General features: G+C 43.3%; 1 protein-coding gene across 2 annotated transcripts in view; it reads left to right on the top strand.

Moving 5' to 3' along the window:
• LOC112952135 (protein Wnt-3a) overlaps positions 1 to 21700 on the top strand; it is an 83016-nt gene that overhangs the window by 41992 nt on the left and 19324 nt on the right. Inside the window, exon 2 of one of the 2 annotated variants that reach the window (XM_026044946.1) lies at positions 5725 to 5966. In XM_026044946.1, coding sequence (XP_025900731.1) covers positions 5725 to 5966 — 242 coding nt within the window. Of the gene's footprint in view, positions 1 to 5599; positions 5967 to 21700 lie in introns of those variants that run through there. The other variant, XM_026044944.1, reaches the window with a different exon arrangement.

Here is a 21700-nt window from a genome sequence, read left to right as displayed (position 1 = left end):
GAACATTCAGGTGTCATTGGTCGTTTGCAGCAGTTTCCATTCAGAGAAATTTTACAGTCTTCTAGTAGCTCAGTTCACAACAAATGTGTCCTTACAGATGTCTTCAGAGGCATGAAGTTCACTCTTCTTGATCCTAGCAGCTTACAGGAGATGATGGTTAGGGCCTAGTTCTGGTGCTCTGGAACTGAGTAAGGACTAGCCGCTCATCACCAGCAAGCAACTTTCCTCTGAGCCCTTTGACCTAGTATCAGACGATGCAAGACAACAGTTGCTGGGCTTTGCTTATAGGTTAGCAAGGCTTATGACATCTTCTTCAAGCCACATTCTTCAATCCAAGAGTCTTCTTACCATATTTAATGTCCTAATACCAAGGGTGTGTTGTGAGTGTACATCTTTTGGGTCAACAGCTCACTTCAAAACTTGTCCCCTCCTTCATCGTAAGGGTGAGATTCGCCTTCAGAAGTTAGGTGTTGCATCATAGGGAGGCAGCAAAAATAAGAGAGAAAGGAAAGACTGGGAGGTGTAGTTTTTGAAATCTCAGTGGATAATACGAAATGATTTGGAGCTGGCATGACATTCTCTTGTAAGGCATTCCCAAGCAAAAGGAACAACAGAAGAATATAAATGACTTCTGCCATAAGGAGATGGACTTCTTTTAACATAACTCAGCCTCTGAACTGGGCCTAACTCCATCTGTACCTGTCATCTTTGTGAGAAGGCAAGAGGAGAAGTGCCACTGCTATTGCTCAGTTCTCAATACTCAGCAGGAAATATTAAATATTCTCTGGATCTTATGTTGGGTCATTGAACAAGTTTCATTCTTGCTGTACAACAATAATAAGTGAAATTATTTCACTTGTGCTTGGACCCCAGAAGTACTTGGAGCTGGCAAAGGGCCTCTCCAAGATGAATAGAACTCCTAGAGACTTCAAGAAAATTAGAGTTCAGGAAGAAGCAAGTAGGTTTACACCCCTCTACATGCTACTACTGATGTGTCAAGGACTTTGTATAACTATATTGAGAAGGAAGGAATCTTGAAAAGTCAGTAGAGTGGTGTCAAGAATTTCTACTTTATAGCAAAGTCATTCAAAATGTCTTCTCTTTTTTTCGAAGAAACTATCAGCATATATTTTTTCATCATAAACTGGCTGTGGTGTCCATTCTAAGAAGGAAGGTACATGTAATTTATTAAAAAAGTGACTATGCACTTTTTTGCAACTGTTTTACTGAAGGAGCAGGTAGACTGAGATAAAGGAAACAAAGAGCTCTCTAGGTATGTTGGCAAAGAAAAATGCTCAGCGAAGGCTGAACTAAACACTTCAGGGCATGCAAGGCTTAAAGATAAGACAAGAACTTTGACTGTGGGCATGCAAAATCATACTTTCATGGTCTGTTCAAGCTAATGGGAAGAAAAAAAAATAATTTGTTTAAAAAAAAAAAAAAAGCTATTTTTTGCTTTCTGTTGATCCAGGCTTAAACAGTACCCATTGGATATAAATGTTTTTGAAAAGTTGAATGTTTTGAGAATCCCTGTCAAAAAAGGTGAGGGTGATGATAAAGTGACCAGGAAGTGCTGGTACTTAAATTTAAAGGTGATTTTTGATTACATGACAATACTTGACAATTGGCCCATTTCTCCACAAAATTACCAACATGCAGAAGACAGCTTAGAAGCACATTGCAGGAGAGTGGAAGATGCAGAAGACAGATTTGATCAATGGAAACAGTGAGAGAAATGAATGATGGGAGCTACTAGAAAGTTGTGTAACAGTGGAATGAGATTCTCATCTTTACAGGCTTTCCCAATGTTTTCCAAAGGTTGGAGTTCTGTTTTGAGGTGGGTTTTTTTCATGTCGTGATCAATAAAAATGACAGAAGGTTGAAAGAACTTGGTTCTCCTAAAGATAAATTAACTTTAGAGAATGAGAGAAAAATGTGTTTTCATCTGGATGCTGGAAGCAAAGTAAAGACCCAGGGAAGGTGCTCTGGTTGATATAATCACTTTGGAGGTGAATTAGAAAGAGGACTGAATTGGGCTGTATTTAACAGCAGAGACACCTGTTCATGGAGAGATGTTTTGAGATTCCACCCTGGATCTTAAACTGAAAGTCAAGTGACTACACACTCCTCCATAAAAAGCCAAATTTACATTACCTTGTCTCAGTGCCTGATGACGCCTTGAGAACAAGACTCTTGCTGGAGATTGTCTTTTGCAGATTAAACTTTCCAGACTGTAACACAGATCAAAGCAAGGTGTGACCGTTTCCCTACTGTATTGAGAAGGGAGTTGTGTGAAAAGCAATTAGAAATATTTCTACATTTTTTTTTTAATCTTAGATCATCTTCCCAGCAACGGAAACAAATGGTTGAAGACGTCAACCTATAAACAACTTTTCCCACGACGGGTCTTTTTACTGTACTTTTGCCAGTCACTGAAAAACATAGACATGAGCATGACCATGACTTTTCACATAAATGAGAGCTTATGAGACTGGAATCCTAAAACTTCATCCAGGTCCTACTAAAATAGATCTAGATATGTCTCCTTGGCTTCACAAGGTAATGGATGGAGCCTACCACTGATCATAACTGAGTGGAAACTTTTCCCTCAGAAGGAACAGTCAAACTGAGAGTTAGACTCTCTTGAATGTTTTAGAAAGAATGCTTCTGTCTAGTCTATTTATGTAGAAATAGGTATCGAAAATAGCCATCCTAGCCTCCTTCTAATCCTTCCATCTAGTGGAAGAACTATTCTCTGAAGGATAGGTCCTCTGAAGGTTCAGAAGGTCCTCTGAAGCTCAAGGTAGACCTTTAGACCACTTTGCTTGGTCCACGAATGTTATGCATATAACTTACCAGTGAAACAGAAATATACAGAGAGAAACACCCTTTGACCTGCCATGGGATACATCTCACCGATGTTTTTCAATCACTAGTGGTTCCCTTAGTCCAAAACTCAAGATGACCTGCATGAAGCCACATTCTTCAGGACTTCAGGGAAACAAGTTAGCTGGGTCTTCTTCTCTGTCGTTTCTTGTGGACTCCTGCAGGAACTTGCCCATTTCCTACAAGAGAACTGAGCTGTTTGAATGGGATCCAACACAGCACTTAACTATCCTGGGTAGGACTTTTTTCATCTAATTTAGCCACCCCAAATATTAAGTATTATGCCATGATTCATGTGGGGACTTTTGCAGTGCAGACATATACTACTCAACCAGGCTATCTTGATAGCCAATGACGTCTAGTCAATATGGTCAGCAGAGTTAAGGGCATGATTCATCTCATCGTATAGCAGACATCTAAAATACTGCAGATGAATGGCAGGCACTTAGAAGTGCCTGTTTCTCTCCACTGATTACAAAAGCAGCCTGGGGTGAGTAGTTTGGCTTGGAGATTCCTGTGCTGCAGACATCTGAAGGCAGGTGAGATGATCAGAATTCCCAGTCAATATGTGAGCTGCCTGGGCTCCTTTTTTTAGTGTAATGTAAAGAAGGAAGCACTTCTAGAGGACAATTCATGCTACTTGTCTCCTTGTTCTTCCTTAAGTTGGGATGGATTTTCTGCTGATTTTAGAAGAGATAACCTTTTCCCAAGAATTGCAGCTGATGTGGAATATAGGAGACTAATTTAGGAAATGAGCTGAAAGCCATTTGCTTTCCCAGGCACATTGGGCAATGTCATGAAGGGCATCATCTTGGCTAAGCTGATTCTTTGGGAGTCAGTCTCTTACCTAGGATTAAGGGAATGGAACATCTCTCGTATGAAGAGAGGCTGAGCGAGCTGGGCCTGTTTTCTCTGGAGAAGAGGCGGCTCAGAGGGGATATGATTAATATGTATAAGTTCAGGAAGGGAGAATGCAGGGAGGAAGGGGACAGGCTGTTCTCACTGGTGGCCAGCGATAGGACGAGGGGTAATGGCCACAAGCTGAAACACAAGAAGTTCCGTCTCCAGGTGAGGAGGAACTTCTTTACTGTTAGGGTGACAGAGCACTGGAACAGGCTGCCCAGGGAGGTTGTGGAGTCTCCTTCTCTGGAGGTCTTCAAAACCCGCCTGGATGCCACCCTGTGCCACATGCTCTAGGTGTGCCTGCTTGAGCAGGAAGGTTGGACTAGATGATCTGTAGAGGTCCCTTCCAACCTTAAATATTCTGAAATATTCTGAAATATTCTGAAATGTGGGATCCAGAACTGAATATTCCTCTGCCCGAACTGCCTGGAAAGGATTGATTTGAGAGGCTTAGTCTATGGACACCTAGAAAAGCTTCTGAGCTCAACCTAAAATCTTTTGCAGTGATACTGGCAGCTGAATATCTGGATGTTGATCTCCTTTCCACCTCTGTGCCTTCATGGTAGGGGATCCACCAGGAAGGCATCTATCTGTCAATAAGCACCTTTTTTTTTCTCCTAATGGCATTGACACTTTCAAACAACTTTTATCCATGTACACAGAAATTCTAGAGTCAAGTTAATTTTCTTTTGTACTCTAGCACTGATAGAACTCTTGCATTTTTTTTTTAGTTTGTGCAAAACAGAGTAAAGACATGTTCTTTGACTGCTCAGTTGATAATTCAAATGCACTAAGGTGCTCCCATATTAAAAACCACATAGCAAAAAGTTAATATAAACAGAAATGCATACTGCCCGAGCAGGTTTGCTTGTCATTAATTCTGAGCAGAAAAGTCAATCCAAAGATTTAATTAGAATAAAAGGAAATTATATTTTAAGAATTCCTTCAGTTTTAGTAATCAAGTTTATTATTAGAAGCACAAGGAAAAACACTTTAAAATCTAATTAGTTATATATCTACTGATCTCTCTTCAGAGCTGTCTTGTCTGTCTCTAAGGCTTCAACCAACATAGTGGTTCATGGACACTGCCATCAAAGCACACATGTAAATTAAACATGTGTGGAAATATACTAATAAACAGCAAAAAAAAGTTTTCAGACCTTCCTTTCAGAGAGGTTGCAAACATGCCAGCCGTGGCCCTGACTTGCATGCACACATACATGAGTATTTCTGCGTGCCATTTCTCACCCAGGGAAGTAATATTGATGTTGGACCCACACTGCGCCATAGAAGAATCTTTCCTCAAATTATTTAGTTTCTGGAAGGACTGTATTTTCATCCGTTTTCCTCTATAGCACAGGAAATTTAACTGCTTAGCAGAGGAAATTTAACTGCTTATGAAAGTGTCACAAGGTAGTGAATTTACATATCCCTCCCGCAGCATCTGGCTCACAGCCAGTCTTTTTAAGCTCTTGAGGTCGAAACTGCTTGAATCTTCAGGGGCAGTTTCAGTGCACAGAAGTTACTTGGTAAAGTTCAGCCATATAGGGCTCACTGGTGAATTGTAAAAGGGTTGTCATTCTTGGTGTTCCCCTTTCCAAAGGGGGGAAATACAGTGTTACTACCATGTGTAACTCTGAAAATGCTTTCTTCTTTCTAATCCCTGATCCTCCTAAGCTGCATTTTTTTTGTCAAACCTACCTGATTTTGTATAGGTGGGCTCGGATTTCAGAAAAAAAAAATTCTTGCTAGGCCCTAAGGAGATTTCAGAAGATAGATTATTCTGTTTTGGGGAGGCTTGATGGTGGGAGGAATGCTCTCTGGAGAAGAGAGAGACCCAAAGGAACAGAAAATATGGATTTTCTGTCCCACAAGTATGAAGATCATAGTCAGCCTGACAGCATCCCCTTTTCCTTCTGTTTTTTTTATTTCCAGGTCCTTGGCAATTGGTCACCAATATTCATCCTTGGGGACTCAGCCCATCCTCTGCGGGAGCATCCCAGGACTGGTCCCCAAGCAGCTGCGCTTTTGTCGGAACTATGTGGAGATCATGCCCAGCGTGGCAGAAGGGGTGAAGATCGGGATCCAGGAGTGCCAGCACCAGTTTCGAGGGAGGAGGTGGAACTGCACAACCGTCAATGACAGCTTAGCCATCTTTGGGCCCGTGCTGGATAAAGGTGAGTCAAGTGCAATGTTCGTGGGGAGAGTAACAGCAAAGATCTCTGGAAGTCGACTATGAACTGCTGCTTGCTTCCCATGATGTGTGATAAAGAGCCATGTGAAATGGACTAATAAGGGCAAGCATTGAGCTTGGAGAAATGGGGAATATTTTTTCCCCCCAGGACCTCATCCAAGCAATTCAGGCTTGATCTAGAGTGCCTTTGCTAGACACAAGGTAACTATATCTTATCACAGAAATAGCTAGTCATTTTGTCTGCCCAGTGTAGGGAGAGTGGCAGTTCACCTTATTATATGGTGAATATTCACTCACAGGTAACAGCTATTCCAACCTCCAAACCTCTGCTGGGATCACATGGGCAGCCTGGAAAACTGGGTCATTGCTGATCTGGCTTGGAGCAGGAGGTTGGACAAGAGATGTCCTTAGGTCCCCTTCAACAAGAATTATCCTCTGCTCCTATAACCTGCCCATTGTGAGGAGCACAAAGGAATGGGGCAATTGTGTCTTCAGTGGTCAGGCTGGACATCTTTCTTATTTTCTGACCTCATGGCACTTTGTGGTGCCTTTTTAGGTTCTCTTGGCGATTGCAGAGGGGAAATGATAGGTGGTGACACACCACAATACAGATCTAAACTCCATCCCAATTGGAGGTGGTTCCTAAGGACGAGACTATCAGAGTTAATACTGTATTGGGATACAAGGAAGATCACAGGCCTGAGGAAATCCCCCTCAATTAACAGCTCAGCTTTCACTGGTCTTGAAAGTGGCAAATCAAGACAAAACCAAGGGTAGTAATTCAGGTAATCACCTCTGATGCAGGTCCCACTGACATAAGTGGAAGATACTAGTAATGTTTGGTCCTAAGCTGCTGAATGCAATAGCATTTAAACACTTGACTCTGAATATCTGGTCTTTTTCCCCTTTTGTTAGTAGGAGCCTATTTTCTCTCCCAAGTAGTGTTTTATCCCGCATTGCTTTTGCATCTTGACTTGTAAAACCCCTCCTGATTCTGCTGGGTTCAGTATGTCTGGGTCAGGCAGGCTCTGCATTTCCCTCTAACACCGGTGAGTTCATATGAGCGACAGATTTGCTTTGCTTTTAATTCCTGCCAAGAAGATAATTCCAGATGCCCTAAGCAAAGCATATATATTATATATTCTGCCTTCTCATAACAGAGCAACAGCAAAGGAGGCTTGGAAATCCTCTCTTTTTTTTTTTTTTTTTAATTTTTGTCTCCGATTACAGAAACAGTTACAGCTTTCTGATAGGGCTGACATTTGAAATCACTTTGTCTTGTGTAGCAAAGCAATGCCACTTGACCTCATATGAGGAGAGGAGAGACTGTCTGGACGCATTTCTGAATCCCCATGCATGCAGCTGATCTCCCACGTTCAGCGCGCTCCTCCAGCGCTCGCCTTCAGCAGACAGGGGCTGCCATTGGGGTTTTGTTTGTTTTTCCCCTGCTGTGTTGCTCAGAAGAGACTTGGACATTTCCTCCTGCGCGAATTTTAAAAAATACGCCAGAGAGCATCACGGCGGCCAACGGGGAACAAAGCCTTGATTTGTATCATGGCAGGGCCTATTGTGGTGGGGCTCCACTGGCCCAAACAGGCATTTTATATGCACGCAGCAGGAGAACTGGTGATTTCAGCTGATGGGCTGATGCTGTTATCCTGTTATGGCCAGGGAGCCGAGACACGGTGCTAACAGTAGCAGCACTCTTTCTGTGCATTGGTGAGAGGCCACGGCAAAATAAGACCCACTGAGCGGTCTGCAGTATGGGGCAGTTAAAACTGTATGAAAGAGCCCCACCAAAATACTTGCCTTGCAATTAAAACACATGTTCTGGGTACCTCACCCTCTGGTGACTATAGTTTTGGGTTTACCTGGTGCAGCAAAATCCAGGACTTCTCCCATAGACATCTCTTGGATAAGATACATCTTATCTCCTGAAGCATGAAGGACTTGCAGGAGGGGAACAACCCTGCTCTCCTCACTGACCACCAGGTCCTCGAGCTGACCAGCCACCAAATGCTCTTATCTCACGACTGTATCGACACGAAGGGTCTGTCCCTTGCTTGAGGCCCGGAGATTGCAGGTTTTCAGCTCAGCAAGGTAAAGGAGGTTGGGACGATTTCATAACTGAAGAATGTTGTTCCTTGAGGGAGAATCAAACTACCCTTCAGTTTTGCTTCACCTACAGCAGGAGGGGGAGAAAAAAAACAGCTCAGTCACATTCTTGTGCGGCAGATCCCCCAGGGTAGGAACATATTTGAGCTACTACCCAGAAAGCAAGAAAGAGAGGAAAAGACGGACAGAAAGAACGCAAAACTATTTTGTAGCTTAAAACTTCAGGCATCGACGATAGGAGTTTGTTACCTAAGTCAGTAGAGACCTCAGCACAAACCAACTGCAATCACTAAGGCAGCTCCCCTTTCCCTCACACACGTATCTGGACATTTCTGATGGCAAGGAATTCATTTCAGTGCCTCCACTTTCTAGACCCAAATCAGAACCACTTTCTAGACCCAAATCTCACTGAAGCTGCTGCAGTGCCGGTGCTGTGCTCACTGCTTTGGTATCTCATTGCTAATTCAGGACTAGGCTCTTTCTTGCGCTAATTCAACAGTGCCAAACTGTCACCAGGAGCCATATTCTGGTATCTCGCCCAAAACGAGACTCTTTTTTTTCACTGTGAGGCTGAATGCTGGTGTCCCTATGCAAGTAAGAACCCATTTTTTTCTAACTATTCTGTTTCGATATATATATATATAAATGTATATATATTTACAGATCCATAGCTGAGATAAATCAAATATTAAACAGCAATGCTGTGCAGAACAGAGACTGACTAATAGGGAATGGTAATATTCAAGGGGTCAAGGCCCGCTGCCATGTGGACACAACATAGCTCCATGTCTGTCTAGCTGTACCCAGGCAATACGAGTTCTCCACCCCATCCTGCTTGGTCACATAGTTTTGTCTTTCCTTGGCAATGGAATAAATGTTCCCTGTCCAAAGGGAGTCATGGTTTTTCCTTTTCTTTTTTTTTTTGTCTTGGGAGAGTACAGCAGCTGTAGGGAGATGGGGAGAGAACTTCAGACAGGTGCCACCATTGGGCAAAGCATTAGGAAATGGGTGGCTTTGTTATCCTAAACTATTGGGAATAAAAACAGGACACCTCTTGAGCAAGGAGGTGAGCCTGATTTCCTTCCCTCATGTCTGAACCTGGTTATCTCTCTGTTCATCTGTCATATATAATGGGCTAAACTTCTTTTCTTCACTTAAACTTTTCTAACAGAAGTTTATAGTGGAAAAAAATGCTATTCCCACTTCTGTACCAGTCATTGGGATTGCTAATTTTATTACATCTTTGTTAAGAGGCGGAGTAGCACGTGGCTCTACCTAAGCACAAAGTTAGACCCAGTCCATAGCTTGACTAAGAGTTCCAGCCTTTTGTACATGAATTTCCATATCTCCCAGGTCTGAGAAGACTGAAGGGAAATCAAGGAAAGAATTTTGAGCTAGTTGTAAAAATATATGGAGTAAAACTTTGGAGACTGCAGAAGAGGGAAACACAACTGCACTGCCAACGGAAAGTGAATCATGAGACCCACCAGGCATTTTCCATCTTGAACTTCAGTTACTCTTATGGGAATTGGGTTTTTCCCCTTGTGTTTGGCATTTACTTCAGGCTGAAGACACTGACACAGGCCCATAATTAAGTCGTGGTGCATCTCCTAGTCTTGAAATGCCATGCGAGCTCTCTCTGAATCTCAGGGCAAACATATGAACCGATCTTAGAAAAAGCAATACAATAAAAGCTTATCATGGTGCTCCTGCTTTAAAAGATCCAAGCACATAATTAAGTCAAAATAAAAGTTTCCTCCCTCTCCTCCCCCTTTCAATAAAAGTAAATTACCTCAAACTATTTAAGCCCCCGGTTCGTTTAAATTTAAAAAGAAAGCCCTTGTCTATCTATTTCTTTCCCCCACTCCCACCTCCTTCTGCTAAGGACTGGCCGGGGCTTTAAACCTGCCAGCTGGACTGAGAAATGGTTAATAGTTATTGTGGAGGAGCAGCTTTTAATGAACTATTGAAGAATGATACATTGATGGAGTAATGGGAGTTTAAGTCGCTCTGTAATGAAACAGGTTCTCAGCGCGGACCCATTGTGGTGTAAATACAGCACGTCGCTCCCACTGTTTGGCCAGGGCTAAATAGCAGAGGCCAGAGGGGGGTCAGCTTATGGGGTCTCTGCTTTAGTTAATCAATCTGATTGGATTAGGGTCAGTGCGATCCCTAATAATGTCAAAGGTTACGCCAGACTGGATTAAATGCTTTGTTGAGAAGGGCTCAGATGCTTTCAGCTTCCCCGGACGGGGCTTGTTTATTAGAGTTTAACACTCATGCCACCTTTGGAAGCTGCACTGGCCTTTTTTTCTTTTTTTTTTCCTTTTTCTTTTTTTTTCTTTTTTTTTTTTTTTTTTTACGTCGGAGTGTCTGCCATGCACGTGAAGGGGCTCGTGGCTTTGTCCACACCTGTCGGATGTGCCCTCTGAAGACATATATCAAATTCCCCTCTGGACAAATTATAAGCTCATGGGTGATGCAGAGGCTTGGGGACATAAATAGTTGGCTGTTACCCCTAATAATGCAAAATGGCAAATGCCCAACAAAGAGATGCCCTTTTGGATACAGCTCCTCGTTGGACACTTGTCCAGATGGGCATGATATGAAGCACAGTAGATTCAGGAGCACATGGTTGCTTCCATATTAATCTTCTCTTCCATCAATTTGGACAAATGATGGTGATATGGGGTATGACTCTACTGTAATTTTATTTAGGGAGAGTTTGAAATCTAAAGAATGAGCTTCATTAATGATATTTTTGTGGAGGACATGGACTTGTAGACATGGCAGAGTGCCCTTCATAAAGTGATGGCAAAACATCTTCCTGATGGCCACCTGCCAATGGATGGGGCAGCAATAATAACATGTACTGATATAGCCATCAGGTCACTGGATCTTAAAAGCTTCTATCCTGCCTGATCCCTATTTCTTTCCTTCCTGCAGCAGTGTGCACACTGCATATGTTAAAGCCCATCAGGACTGTCAGATTATCCAAGCAGACTTCTCACATGACATAGACTGGAGGATTTTGCCTCAAGACTTGTGGAATGAAACCAAAAATCTGAATTTGACTAGGGCGTCTCTTTGCAATTGACATCTGTTCTTGATATGCCTTCAAAAGCCAGAGAATCTACTATTCCTCTTAGGTGTCTCCTCATTTCTAATTTGACATTGCTCTGGTGTTGACAACCAGCCACTGGCTCTTCCTACGCTTTTCTGTGCTAGACTCAGTATAGCTCTTCTAGAACAGACTAATTTCTTTGTGTGGGGGAACCTGAACATTATAAACAAGTCAGTCTCCAGTATCTTTCTGATAAGCTAAACATGTTGCTTGGGAGAACGTCCAACATTGCTCTCAGCCAAAGGAAATTAAAAAGTTAAAACTGAGGCATACAGAAGAGTAAACTGATGCTGCCTGCAGCATCATACTTTCTCAACATGTTTGCCAGTGGTTCAGTGAAAGTTTGGGTCCATCATGTCAGATGGTGAGATAGATTGAGGGAGTTTAATCTTGTGCTGGGGTCCCATGGGGCATGATTCAGACAATGTTTTTTAGATATTGTGATGTTTATGTATCTGTGATAGCTATCATTTTAGGTATCTGGTATATTTAGGATTAAATTGATCACACTGTAAAGTTCTTACCTTTCCCCATCAATTATTTTGGGAATTCAGAGACATTAGCTCATTTGGTCAGAGGACTTTTGCTCACCACCATCTGGTAGTAGATAAGGAGCACAGGAGGCATTAGTCTAACTTGTGAGAAATATAAGATCCAAGTCAAATCTAGTTTCATTTGTGATGCCAGGTGCCACCACCTTCAAAGCTAGGTTTAATTTGGGCTCTGTCTTTCAGCGACCAGCTCCATACCTCTACTCTCTCCTGCAGGAAGGCCAAGATGTAACTATGCCCACGTGCTCAGAGTCTTTCCTCCCCCTTACCACTGTGGACAAGAAAGTTCATCTTGTGTCTAGTGAAATCCATGTGAGCTTTTCCCTTGGTTGAACAGGTACAGAGCAAGGATTTAAAATCCAGTTATAATAACAGGGAGACATTAGGACATTAGTTACAATAACTGGGAGATGCAAGTCTCCTCCATAATCTTTTTTCTTGCTGTGTTGTAACAGTTCTGTTCCACAGACTCTCAGATAGGGCTGATCTCATCTACCCAAAGTTAGATGTCGAAGTCTGAGCTAGTCACCCCAGGCTCCCTTTGTAGTCAGTGGAGAGCAATCGGCATCTCCAGAGAGCAATTCATCTGACCTATCTTAGACATCTATCTCAGGATAACATGAATCATACCAAGATGTTTATTTCTCTCCATTGACTATACAGGGAGCCTAGGGCTACAGGCTCAGACTTCAATGTATACATCTTAGAGGCCCCATTTGGGGGCAAATATTTTCCACCCTAGTCTCTCTCGTTTTCAAAAGCAGTTCTGATATCTGTCCTTTGTTGTAGAGGCCATTTTAGGAACATAAGAACATGGCACTGTAAAGGATCTCCTGGACCATTGAATACAGACAACCTCTTACTATTTCAGGCACAACCCCATCTCATAATGTCTTGCATGATTTAAAATTAAGATGTTTAGCAGATCTCATCATATTTTCCTGATGGCATTCTGGCATCTCAGTTGTCCCCGTGCCAAAAGCTTTCCACCTCTTTCTCTGCTCTAGATCAGACTTCTCCACTTCTGCAATAAAGTAAGGCATGAGCAGAAAGCCACAAGATACTGATCCATCCAGGAGGTTAGTTACATGTAGGAGGTACTCTCTGCTCTCTCATGAAACTCTTCCCAAGAGGATCTGATTTCTAACCACACCCCATCTACCTCTCCGCTAATGGCAATTTGGGCAGCTGCCCTGGTATCAACAACGGAGATCTACAAACTCTACCCTGTAACTATGGGGAAGGAAACTGGAAGGATCAGGATTGAAAATGTGACTATGCAAGCTCCACTCAGCCATCAAGACGCATAAATACAAGTAGGCCAGAGACTTGCCAGTGCTGCTGAGAAAAAGACTGGCAGCTCTTGGCTCAAAAGAGAAGCATCAGTTATGTTTCGTATTAGTGTAATTTGGGTTTAGAGCTGAGGATTACTCCAGGAGAGGAGAAACTTAGAAGTGCAAGTATATTAACACACTGCCTGAGTCCATGCTCCAGTCCAGAGGTTCAGGACAGCCCGTATTCATGGTTGCAGCATGTCTGAGCTGTCTTTTCCTTAGGTAGCTCAGTGCAGGCAGCAGCAGTGGAGAGGAAATGCAGCTTGTAAAGGGTGATATGAGCTGCAGACACATCTCTGGTTTCTGCCCACAACAGTGCTGGGAGATTAGCAACTTCCCTCGAGCCTTGGCAAGAGCAAAGTTTCAATATCAGAAGACAGAAGATGTTGAGGAAATGTGACAACGTGTCCGTCTGTCAGCCTCTGGGAGAGAGATGCCAACGAGATAGCAGAGGAGCTCCCTACTTTTATTGCAAGGGCTGTTCAAGGGCCAGGTGACCATCAAAAGAGACCAGATTGGTTTCTTGTGACTTCAGTGATGTTCAAGGACAAGTGGAGACAGCTTGGGGTAGGATGATAGGGCAGGCTGCCCAGCAGCTCTCAGAAGAATACAATTAGCATCACATCTGGCTGCTTTTGGCTCAATGCACCCCCACCCAAATGACTAAGTGTGTTGGCAAGAAAGCTGCCTTTGGCCTGCGCTTGGTGGGCAAGGATGAGGCTGTATTTCCTAGCAAGTCTAGGCCTTATCACCTGCAAAGCGATCTTGGGAAGACCTGGCTCTTGTGCATCTGTGAATTCCCCTGGAGATGAGACAGCCCATGTAAACAGCCTCTCCTGTAACCAGCCCCCAGACACAGGCTGCAAATGGGGAAAGCAGTAACGGCAGAAAGGATGAGTGACAGCCAAGCTGGTAGTCAGTCCTGTTTGCTCCCCGTGCTTCATGTGCCTTCTGCTCCACTAACCCCCAGCTGCCAGCTCTGACATGGAGGGTTTTTTTTTTCCTGGCATCTAAACCATTAGATGGGGGATCAGGGAGGGGAGAGGGAACAAGGCAGCCCGTGGCTAGAAAACCAGTGGCGTCCCTCCTGGCGGCGGGAGGCGCTGGAAACTTCTGCTTGGGGCTGCCTGCACAATGCAACGGGTTGGCAGACCGCGAGCTGTGCAGGGTTATAGATTTATTTCCTTCCCCCCTCTCTCCTCCTCCTTTCCCTGCTGGGTACATTACATTCCCCAACTGGGATAAGGCTGGTTGCAACAAGGAGCTCCCTCTGCCGCATCCCAGAGTGCCAAGTCCAAGCGTGGGAGCTAGTCCTAGACAAAAGGGAACAGTAGAGGGAGCTGATTAGCATCCCTTTGTCCTGGGAGAATCCCGGCCCCAAATGGGCCCTCTGCGCATAAGAGGCTGCACAAACACACACGCATGGACCGGAGCCAGGGAGGGAAGAGGGGACGAAGGAGGCTTGGACACATCCCGCTTCGGCAGCAACTGCAGCAGGCGCTGGGGGAAGGGGACGTGGCGGATCGTGATGGAGCCCAGGACGGGATAAAATGGGCTGCTATCCGCCAGCGGTGCTAGCCCTTCATCTGCCCATGCTTGTATGTACAGAATGGCCAAAACCTCCTAATGAAGACGCCCAGGGATCCGAATCCATGCATGTGGCTCTTCTTGCCCGGGAGATGTGTTGTGAGCTGGCAGTGGTGAATAGATGCAGGGCCAGAAAGGGGCTGCAAGAGAAAAGGAAAAAGAAAAAAAGTAGTCACAAAAAACAGAGCAGTTAGGACTTCCTTACACAGCTCTTTCTGCCCCTGTGTGGTGGAGGAATGGATGTGACACTTGCCTCATGGGGTTTCTTGGAGCACAGTGCTGATACCCACAACCTATGTCTCATGTTGCAACCCCCTCTTTGGTTAAAAAAAAAAAAAAAATGGTACAGGCAAGCAGCTGGTGCCAGGGACTGCAGAGCAGAGACGAACAAGGTACTTTTTTTGGCTGAGACAGGGGGTAGCTCCCTGCAAAGATAGGCTGCAGAGGAAGATTAACTTGTCTCTTTCCCTGCTCCCTCGGCCCCATCTTTTCTGGGAGCACATCCTTCAAAAGAAAGACTCTCTTGTCGTCTAGGAAGATCCACAGGATTAACAAATGGAGGCCAACAATCAGGGAAAGGGAATGGCTAAAAGGGATTGTTATGGCTTTGTGTTTGGGTTTCTGTCATGCATATGAATGATGTGCTCGTGAGAGGGACTAGGGCCCTGATACACTGGGTGCTGCCCAAATAGGTTGCGAACAGTGAAGGCAAATCAGGATGAGAAGAGAAAAGCAGACTTTGCGGGGGCTCCAAGCTCTTGGGAGAGCCAAAGTCACAGAATCAGAGTGACTTGCAGGAGAGAGCTCCTAGCAGAAATAGGCAAGGACTTCCACCAAGCCAGAGTAGACAGAGATGATGAACAAAAGAGATGTTTGCTTGACAAATAGCTAGAGACGGGTGAAGCCAAAGTAGCCGAGAACTGTGTGGGTATGGAAATGGGCCCCAAGACATTCAACAGGGAGGTGTTCTCCCACTCAACTTCAACATGCTCCCTGTGGTCACTGAGACACTTCTGGAGAGTGGTCAGCAGGTCGCCCTAAGAGGGAACCACTGCTCCCTTCTGGCTTTTCAGTTCATTGGGGATTGGTTTGCCCATATTTACTGTTGCTACTGTATGGCCATGCACAGCGAAGCACTGGCTCGTAAGAACAGTAGCAGCTCCCTTCAGGCTTCTATCTAGGTCAATATTGGTTGCTGTATTCTTTTAGGAAGCAGGATAAGGCATGGTGGAACCTCAAGGAAGCTCTGGAGCTTTGGCTGCAGAAGACCCAAAAGTCTGAAGGCAATGTGCAGACAGAAAGCCAGAGTGCTCACCCACCCCTTGAGAAACAGAAAGCCATGCGCAGGGCTTGAGGTGAGCAATCAGCAGTAGATATAGGATATGAGAGGAGGAATTTCGCTTTTTATTTCATCTCAGATCATCCCACCTTTCCTGGAAAAGAAAAACAGAATGAAAACAGAATGAATAATAGTTATTTGGATGGCTTCTCCAGACCAAGCCTAGGCCAATGACAGGGTGCAAGGCAGCAATTCTGGTTCTGGCTCTACTGCTGACATTGGTGAAGACAGCAGAGCAAATACTCTTCCTTCTGTATCTCCATTTCCCATGGAGTGCACCAAAGAGATGACTGGATACTTCAAAGACAGTGATACCAAAGTAGGTCATAGGTAGGGCCCTGCAGCCCTTGCAACATAATTTAAGTAGTTTTATTGGCCTATTTATGACTATTGCTCTCAAGTTTGATCGACAAGGCAGTACTGCTTCATGGAACACTTCCTGGTAGGCTACAGTTTGTTGACTAAGCATCTGGCATAGTTTCCTCTCCTTTATTTCCAGGTGCTAAATCACATTAAATGATAGCTAATAATTACGGTTTATCCTTTCCTAATCATGCTACTTTCCCAGGGAAGCTGTTGCCACGGGGTTGTTGTGGGAGTGTGAATGGGTGGGGAGGGCACCAGAAGATGTTTCTGTTCACCCGGAGCCATAAAAAAGTCAGAGACCCCTTAGGCTAGGCAGGCAGGATCCAGTCTATGAGATATTATATCTTGTCAAAAGAAAAAAAAAGTATTTGTTTATTAATTTTTCCAGGCCAATTTGCCATCAGAAAAGGCAGCTGCAACAAATTGGGGGTGTTTTGTAAGACTCCTCAATTTCAAGACAAAAATGTGCAAGACACGGTTTTAGAAGTGCTTTCTCTTTCTTGTCTTGTTATTTTTGTATGTTTCAAAGAGTTTCTTCTGAATTCATGAAAAAAATTCTCTTCAGACACATTTTATTTCTTTTCATCTGAAATGTGGTATCAAAATAGCAAGCAATTAAGCTATTGAAGAAGCACATTGCTGCATCTTTAATATTTTATAGAATGTTGAAGTCTTTTGATATTATTGAGATAGACTATTTTTATCTTGTAAAAAATAAAATTCTAACATTAACAAGATAAAATGCTTCAGCAGCTCAATATATATATATATTCAGTCTTTTATAACAGGGAAAAAATCAGAAACTCATATTTTCTGTCTGATTTTCAACTCAATAAAAAAGATCAAAATTTCACACAGAATAGAAATTTGATTTCTAGACCTCTTTACTAGCCTTAGGCATGGTGTAGTTTCAAAATGACTCCTTCATCCTGACAAGCTGTCTATATATGAGGGTGAAGTATTAGAAGTATTAGAAATGTTCTCCTGAGTACTCTATAAATTAATAAAGCAGCCTTCCAGCTCTGTAAAATGAGGGTTGTGACAGATAAGCCCCAGATCCATGACTCATCTCCCCCATGAGAAAACATTGAATCCCATCATGAAAAGCCTCCAACAGGAAACTAAACTTCTCTTTTTTGAGAATAAATAAAAGGTGGCAAAGTATTCTAGTGGTGTTTACTTCTGGTGGAGGAATGGTCTTTGTGTTCACTGAGCCTTTGCTACCATCTTTCTTAACCTCATTTTGATGTAGCTTCTGAGACAGCTGAGTTTGAATATTCATACCTAGTGAGCAATGGATGAGAGCTCTGTGGAGCATGGTCTTACTCTGGTAGACCTCCAGTGACCATCTGACATAGCAAGACTCCAGCAACTTTCATAATAGAAGTAGCATTGGTGTCCAGTATCTAAAATGAAGCATATTATCTACAATTAGCTCTCCTGAGCTAATTCTGTCTTCTCAATCAAAAGTGACAATGTACATCATTTTTTTTCTGGACGTATCAGAGATGACATGTTGAATTCCTGAAGGCAGGACACTGGCAAATAATTGGTTTTTACTAAATTCTTTGTGTAGTTTTATTAATAACATCCCTGAACCAGACATATCCCTATATGATGTCATTGATCCAGTGACTCTGATGTCATTAACCAGGAAAGAGTTGAAGAGGTTGCAGATGCCTTATTGTAAAATACTTCATACATCCATTGAGCAACACAGTGTGATTCCCCCTTCTTGCTCTGGTTCAGAAGGGGGCAAATGGGTGCAGTAGCTGTTGAACTTAGTCAACAGAAATCGTCATTTTCGTTTTCAGTTCCTTATCTCCAAAGTTTGTCCTAAGGTATCAGGAACTAATTATCAAATGAAATATTTAAAAATTCTCCTTAAAGCCTCCTGCCTTCAACCCAAGCCAACTGTTCACATTCAGAAAGTTCCTGTCCACCAACCATTCATATATTTCTTAACTATTAAGGTTAGGGCTACTTTGGACTTCCCTGAAATCTTTAAATTAACCTAACATAACGCCCGTGTTTTCCAGAGAAGGAAATAAGGAATCCAAACATATCCCCATGTTCAATGTGACTTTCCAAAAAGATATTTTAGAAATCAATGATACTCTCTCTAACAACTATAGTCACCATTATAGCTCTGGCAGAAGCCTCATATGCCTGTGCAGGCTACTAAAAAATAATAACTCAGAGTCTGCAAAGTAGCAGAGCTGCAACTTAAAAATATATGTATCAGCATTACAGCCCCATTGGAAAAATGGCTGTAATCATCAGTGTTGCAGCTCAGTGAGGTCACTGCATCATGCACTTGAAAATATTAACTGCACATATTTACCTGTTTTATGTGCCTGACCACTAAGTTGTTTGACCAATGGCTGAAAGTTTCTCAGGCTTGCCTTGTTAGGGTTGGGTCTTCTGATTTTTGAGCAATGTGTGGTTGATTGCTAGCTTGTTAATCAATGCCTGCACCTTTTCTTGTTATGGTTACACCTGCTGATGCTTAGGTTTTCATTTGGTTCCATCTACACTGCCAAGAAGAGTGTCCCTAATTCAGATTGGGCAACTGAAGGAGGTAACCTGACTTAAAATTGAAGAAGAATTAAACTTGGCCTTGATTGTGCTCAGATAGTTTGGTGCAGTCCAGTGAGAGACAAGTGGTCTTCTTGAGACTCTACAAGCTGCATATGACGAGGGGACTGGTGTACCTTGGATGATGATGATGGCTCCCATGGAGCCACCATACCCTGTTGCTGACTGGCCCAGGCAAGCAAACTACATCTCAGTGTAATAGTAATCCTGGAATTTCTAGCCCCTATGCAACATAGCCCTACTGCTAAACACAGGGATGAAGAAGTGTATAAAGATATTGGAAAGCCAGTATGATTCAGGAGCCACTGGGGAGCCACTCCTGCCCTAACAACTTGAACTACTCACACAAGCTAATACCCAAACCTGTCTTGAACTTAAGTTACTCATCTAAGCTAATACCAAACTGCCTTGCCTTAAATGCTGTTTTAACCCAACTTAGCTAACTGAGGTTAACCACCCTAGGTGAAGAATATGCTTTCCATGTGTAGGGATTACTGTCCAGGAGCTCTTCATTTCTGTGCTTAGTCTCTAAGCAACTTTTCTGACAGTGAGAATCTGTAGATGATGGGCACTTTTGTATATCAGATGCATTATTAAACAGGATTTGGGCCTTCAAAAACTGATATGCTGCAGTTTTTATTAAAACAGGCACAGATGCAAGCCCAGAAATTTGAAGAATAATCATGGCTTCTCACCATATGCTCTTCTCTCTGGAGCAGACTACATCTCCATGGCAAAGTCTCAGTTCTATTTGATTCCAATCCTCTCTGGTGAAACTTCCTCCCACCCCCTCACTCAGCACCAATGGTGATGAAGACTGTAACGCCTAAGCCCATCTACACTAGGAGGCCAAAAGCACAGACTAGAAGAAGAGCATAACAAAATCTTCACCACGACTAAGAAACATTCCAGAAAAAGTAACACATGCTCAACAAAGCCAAGAGAAAGGGAAGACTGAAAAGTAATTTTCTTTGCACGGGATAACAATTCTTTCTGGCATTGGCCTTGCTCCACTGCAGGATAAGATAGAGCAGGGTACATTGAGTAACAGCACCAACTGGTCAACCTCTCCTTGCATCAGGAGGTCCAGCATCCTATTCATTGGTGACAAACCCAGCATAGAAGCCATGCCTGAGTTTCTAAAGAGTGGTGCTTAGCTCAGGCGCTACAGTGTGGTCAGTCATAAACCAGAAATCAAGCTTGGTTTCATATAGCCCACTGACAGCTTGCCGCCCTCCCCACCTCATATCCATTGTGCGCAAATGCAAAGACCCCATAGCCCATTGCCTATTCCTTAATCCATTCCTTCCTGCCCCACTATCAATACAATAATACCCCATTGAGGAGACCCACCCACCAGGAAATCCCCCTTTAACAACCTGCAAGGAGCAGCCAGATTTATCTCTGTTGCTGTTCTGAGGACTCATCTGCTGTAATCCCCCTTTAAGTCTTCAAGATGAAGCCTGTGTTAGCATATTAGCATATATAGCAGCTCCTACATGTCAAGTGCCAAGTTGTTCCTCCGTGAAGGTAAATCACGTACCAGCACATTCTTCAGGTACCCTGCTATCTCTCCCTGAAGACATAAATGACTGAGGCTTTGCAATCAGTTGATAAAAACTCCTTAAACGAAGACACGAGTTAAATGGGCTTGAGGATCTCCCCAAAGAACAAATCTCATGAGTCATGGATAGCCTCCAGCTAGGGAGTTTGGGGCCCCTCCTTAAATACAGTGACACACAACATTTCCATTGGCCTTGCTTTGGAAATAGGTTTCCACTTTTATATGTTTTGCTGCAGCTTTTGTGGGCCTGCACTGGAATGATAGGGAGACCTTACAGGACTTCCAAGAGAAAACCCTTTGGACAGATGCCATCCCAGAAGAGATGTTGTCTCAGGGTGAAGGCATTCGCTTGAGATGTGGGTGACTGAACAGATTGGTCTTTTTCTTCTCTTGAGGTTTTGCTGTTCCACAATGGAAGTCTTAATCTTTTTAGTTAAAAATAGGAAGTGTTTTGTGGCTTGTGGTGCACAGAAGGGGCTAAAAAGGGGTAGGAAGACCACCATCCACAGTTACTGGTGTGATACCATCTTCTGAGGTACACAACTCTTCTGTGTCCTCACTCTTACAAAATCTACTACACACAATACACCCTGCCTTGCTGTGGAGAGTTGCTCTGGGCAGACTTTTGAACTAAACCACTATTACACAGTTACTTGAAATTGCTGGAGACCAGATTTTCTGACCTATATTGTGAATCAGATCTGGATAATGCCAAACTAAACACTGGGTGATTTGATCTCAATGTTTTCCCAAGACCTAAACCAAGCTGGTCATCTTAGCAGAAACAAAGTCCAGATAATGTTCACACAGCTTTTCTGATCACTATTTCCGTGTGTCTCCTTGATTTTAACAGTCGTTACCCATCAGGGAGCAGGAAAAACTAAGCATCACCTATTAAGCTCTTGAATCAGATTGTCCACTATTGAAACATGTTATTTGCAAATCCCAGAATTTTTACTTCCCCCAGCTAACACTGAACAAAGATCCATTTAGGGGGATACATTTTTAGGCCCGTAAAGCATCAGAAACTTCCTTCTGCTAGGACAAATCCCACTGTTTCCATACTCAGTCCTGCAAGTTTTTTGCTGGCAAGTCTGGAACTGCACTGAAGAAGTGAGCCATTTGCATGATTAAAGGTT

Source organism: Nothoprocta perdicaria, unplaced genomic scaffold (genome assembly GCF_003342845.1).
Source record: "Nothoprocta perdicaria isolate Ctin4 unplaced genomic scaffold, notPer1 scaffold_390, whole genome shotgun sequence".
Lineage (NCBI taxonomy): Eukaryota > Metazoa > Chordata > Aves > Tinamiformes > Tinamidae > Nothoprocta > Nothoprocta perdicaria.
Note: the sequence above shows the minus strand (reverse complement) of the source record. Positions and strands in the feature narration are given on the sequence as shown.